Source organism: Amaranthus tricolor, chromosome 11 (genome assembly GCF_026212465.1).
Source record: "Amaranthus tricolor cultivar Red isolate AtriRed21 chromosome 11, ASM2621246v1, whole genome shotgun sequence".
Lineage (NCBI taxonomy): Eukaryota > Viridiplantae > Streptophyta > Magnoliopsida > Caryophyllales > Amaranthaceae > Amaranthus > Amaranthus tricolor.
This window is the reverse complement of record NC_080057.1, coordinates 13,915,204-13,918,712: the sequence shown is the minus strand read 5'-3', so window position 1 is coordinate 13,918,712 and position 3,509 is coordinate 13,915,204. Positions and strand designations below refer to the sequence as shown.

At 34.2% G+C, this 3,509-nt stretch overlaps 1 protein-coding gene across 2 annotated transcripts; it reads right to left on the bottom strand.

The window, feature by feature from the left end:
- Nucleotides 1–327: 327 nt before the first annotated feature.
- LOC130827298 (uncharacterized) lies at nt 328–3,209 on the bottom strand. 2 transcript variants are annotated; one of them, XM_057692969.1, is made up of 4 exons: nt 1,965–3,209; nt 1,454–1,591; nt 1,225–1,365; nt 328–1,135 (listed from the first exon to the last, which is right to left on the bottom strand). In XM_057692969.1, the coding sequence occupies exons 1-4, from the start codon at nt 2,938–2,940 to the stop codon at nt 636–638; spliced, it is 1,755 nt and encodes a 584-aa protein (XP_057548952.1). In that variant the 5' UTR covers nt 2,941–3,209; the 3' UTR covers nt 328–635. The 2 variants fall into 2 exon arrangements, with proteins under 2 accessions (XP_057548952.1, XP_057548953.1); XM_057692970.1 differs by having other exon boundaries at nt 1,463–1,591.
- Between the last annotated feature and the right edge of the window lie 300 nt (nt 3,210–3,509).

Below are 3,509 nucleotides of genomic sequence, written 5' to 3'. Positions count from 1 at the left end.
GTACATGTGAATTACGAGTTGGTGGTACAGGTGGACCATTAGTATTATTGGGATTATTATGTCGGAGCTGATTTAAATCAGTCCCTGCTTGGTTTGTAGTGAAAGGTATGGAATTATGCTCAATTATAAAATATAAAAATGTGTTTGAAACACCTTGGATGATGATGTTGATACCATTTGATTTGTTGGTCCATTTGTGAGTACCGATGGAGAAAAAATGCTTAATTAGGTTTGTAAAAAATATTACCTTCTTGATTATTAAGGGTAGAGCTGGTGCTGATAACGTGTTAAGAGGTAGGGAGAATATAAGGAGAAAGAAAATTAATATAAGAGATAAACTTGTATCTGTTTTATCTTTCTATTACATTTCTCGTCTATCTATTACAATACCTTGTAGATATATATATAGCAAAAGATGGAAAAGGAGACAAATGTGGCACTATTGTGAAAGACAATGCATTCACTTGTATTGTCACCTCAATCTCAACGGTTATTATTTTTTTTCTTTCATATATGAGAATACAATATTAAATTCAGGAATCTCTGTTGAGTAATATTTTTCATTGACCTCATTAGCAAACAAACTTAATCGACGTATAACCTAACTACAAACTACACAAACTACAAAGCTAATACTAGAGAGAGTCAAGAATCTTCAATGTAACACGATCTTTTCTGGACAACGTTGAAAGACGAAAACAATCTTGTAAATCGTCATTGCAAGCCATGATCACCCAGTCTTCATCATCATCTTGATATTTGATCTTAAATTTACCATCTTCTAGTACTTGTACTCTTTCCTGCACCTTTTCCTTGAGCTCAGCCATACTCGATGTAGATTCCAAGTTAAACCTTAAAATGTCATCTTTATATGATGCCTTAACTAGGAATTGGATTGAACTTGCAGCTTTATTCACACGAGAACTATATTCACAAGCTCCTGCATCTTGTTGAGACACTACGCGGAAAGCTTCCTTCGTACTTGTCTTTGATGCGTCATGAAACATGAATGTATCGACTGGCATTGTATTGCGTTTGTACTTGTTGGCATTAAGATGGTTGGTGTTGTTTTTTCGTTTAGCCCAGTTCTGAATCCCATTCTTTCTACATCTGCGTTTGAACGTTGATCTACTGACTGAAATAGAGACACAGAACAAGTGCTGAACAAGAATTTCAAGATCGGAACATATTCATTATTCCAATTCATACAAAATTAGAAAATACCGCCAGCTTCATCGGCAGCATCTTGCAGCTTCTTCCCTTGAGCCAAATATGAAAATAGACTTTCCGAAGTTACTTGTTTGTCCGTGTTGATACGTTCACTGATGTTCATTGTTATGTGACTTTCATGAATTGAAGTATATACTAAATCAAAATTCAACAGAAATATTGGTTATTGTTAGTTTCCCCTGATTCCAAAATGATTCAAATGAAAGAGCAGGATTAGTCTCACCAGACATACCTCCAGCAAGTGGTGCCAGCATCATATCATTGTCTTGTGAAGCAATAATACCCGTCTGCTGATCTCCATCACAGGGATGATCATTGCTTCGAATTGCCAAATTTGAGGCATCACTGACATGAGAATCGTCTGTTCACATAAATACAGATTTTAGAATCTTACCACTTGATAAACTACCTCAGTTTTATCCATTTAGAATCCTTAAAACCAAAAATTCTATTCTAGGACACAAAGCTAGGTTTAGTAGCATTTATCATACTTAAATTAATTTCTAAATATAGATTTCATTATAGAAAAATAGCATCAAGTATATTAAACAAGGAAACAATAACTAGATCTAAGCTTCAATAACACTTCTTTCAAGAGAAAGTTGGTGCTGCAATGGAGAAAATTTAATTAGAGAGACAGAGGTAGTATTAGTCATCCATGATCTTGCTAAGTAAAGAAGCAAAGCGCAACAAATAATTGCAACAAGTCAGGGAGTAAAAATAAGAAGCATTACCTCCAACACATAGAATCCTATTCCTTTCTACATCAGAATCATGGTTTAATATTGCTTCATCATCAACAAACTTGTCGGGAGGAATTTTATCGAAAAGCTTATCCTTTTTATGGATCAAATATCTAAAGCCGTAACAATCTGGCAGATCCAACACTTTCAGGTTTTTAAGACTTTTGATACTGCAAGGAAGCAACTTAATATTGGTTTCCCTTATATGAAGCTTCTCCAAGTTCACCAACTGACTCAAATACGGAGGCAATGCTTTCAGTTTAAAACAGCCTCGAAGATCCAAAATCTTCAACTTGTGCAGCTTCAGTATGTTTGTAGGAAGGTATTTGATCCCACAATATGTAAAACTGAGTTTGTTCAAGCTCACCAATTGATCGAAACTTGGGGGAAAATTTTCAAGCCTTAAGCACTGTTCCACATCCAAAATAAGCAGTTTTTTTAGGTTGATTATGCTTTTGGGAAGCTCCCTGATTTTGCAACCCTTTATACTGAGTTCTGTCAAGCTGACAAACTCCCCAAAATTTTGAGGCAAATATTCGAGGTTAGGACACCAATGGAGTTCCAACTCTTGCAGGTTTGTTAGTCTTGTGATGTTGGTAGGAAGGCAACTGAGTTTATTGCCTGTTATGGTGAGATGTTGTAAACTTTGCAACTCGCCTAACGAATTCGATAAACTCTCGATATCAGTCGACAAATCTAAGATCAAGTATTGCAGCTTCGCACGCAAATAATAGTTGAGATCTTGAGTAGGAATATCAGACGTTAGTTTGAGTAATTTAGGTGGAGGATAATAAGATTCAACTACATCCATGAGGGATTCCTGCAGTTGGGGAAAAAGAGGATGAGAAGAATTAACCTCATCATCTATGTAATCCCACAATTGTCCCATTTCCTCTATGCCTTTTCCCGTTTCCAAATCTTTCACTGTATTCCAAAACTGTTCTTCATCTGACAACTCCATTGTCATATGTGATTGGTCAACTCTCAACTCTTCAAGATCAAAAGCTCGTAAACTCTCATTTGGCAACTCAAAGAAGAGCTGAAATTTTTTGCAATAAAAAATTATCAGATTTTACTACCAACCATATAAACACTTCAAAGACTCACTTAGTAATCACTACTCTATTCGTTCCGAATCAATAACACTTGATACTTTTTACACTATTAGAAAATTATTTTTTTGACCAAATTTCTCACTAATTTATAATAAATTAATTATATTAGCATCTTGTTAAATTCTTCTAAAGATGTAGTTTTCAAATAACAAACATCAATGACACTTATACTTTTAAAAAAATAACTCGCCATTATTATTATGAGGTAACTTTTTCGAGAATTCGGTCGAAACATGTATTTATTCACCTATTTTCAAGCACGAAGACTGAATATTTATTTAACGTCTTTTTTACCCATTAATACAAAAAAATTTTTTAAAAACAAACGTCGCAATTATTTTTATAGAATAACTCTTTCAAAAATCTAGTTGAAATAAGTACTTATTTGTCTATTTTTCGACACGTAGAACGAAAAAAATAT

Bases quoted from the DNA above. Each gene is read 5' to 3' on its own strand.
- LOC130827298 (XM_057692969.1), bottom strand. From the start codon at position 2,940: ATGACAATGGAGTTGTCAGATGAAGAACAGTTTTGGAATACAGTGAAA. The intron at 1,592-1,964 runs GTAATGCTTCTT...TTATGTGAACAG, and splicing joins TAGGATTCTATGTGTTGGAG to ACGATTCTCATGTCAGTGAT. The intron at 1,136-1,224 runs GTATTTTCTAAT...TCTCTATTTCAG, and splicing joins TGCTGCCGATGAAGCTGGCG to TCAGTAGATCAACGTTCAAA.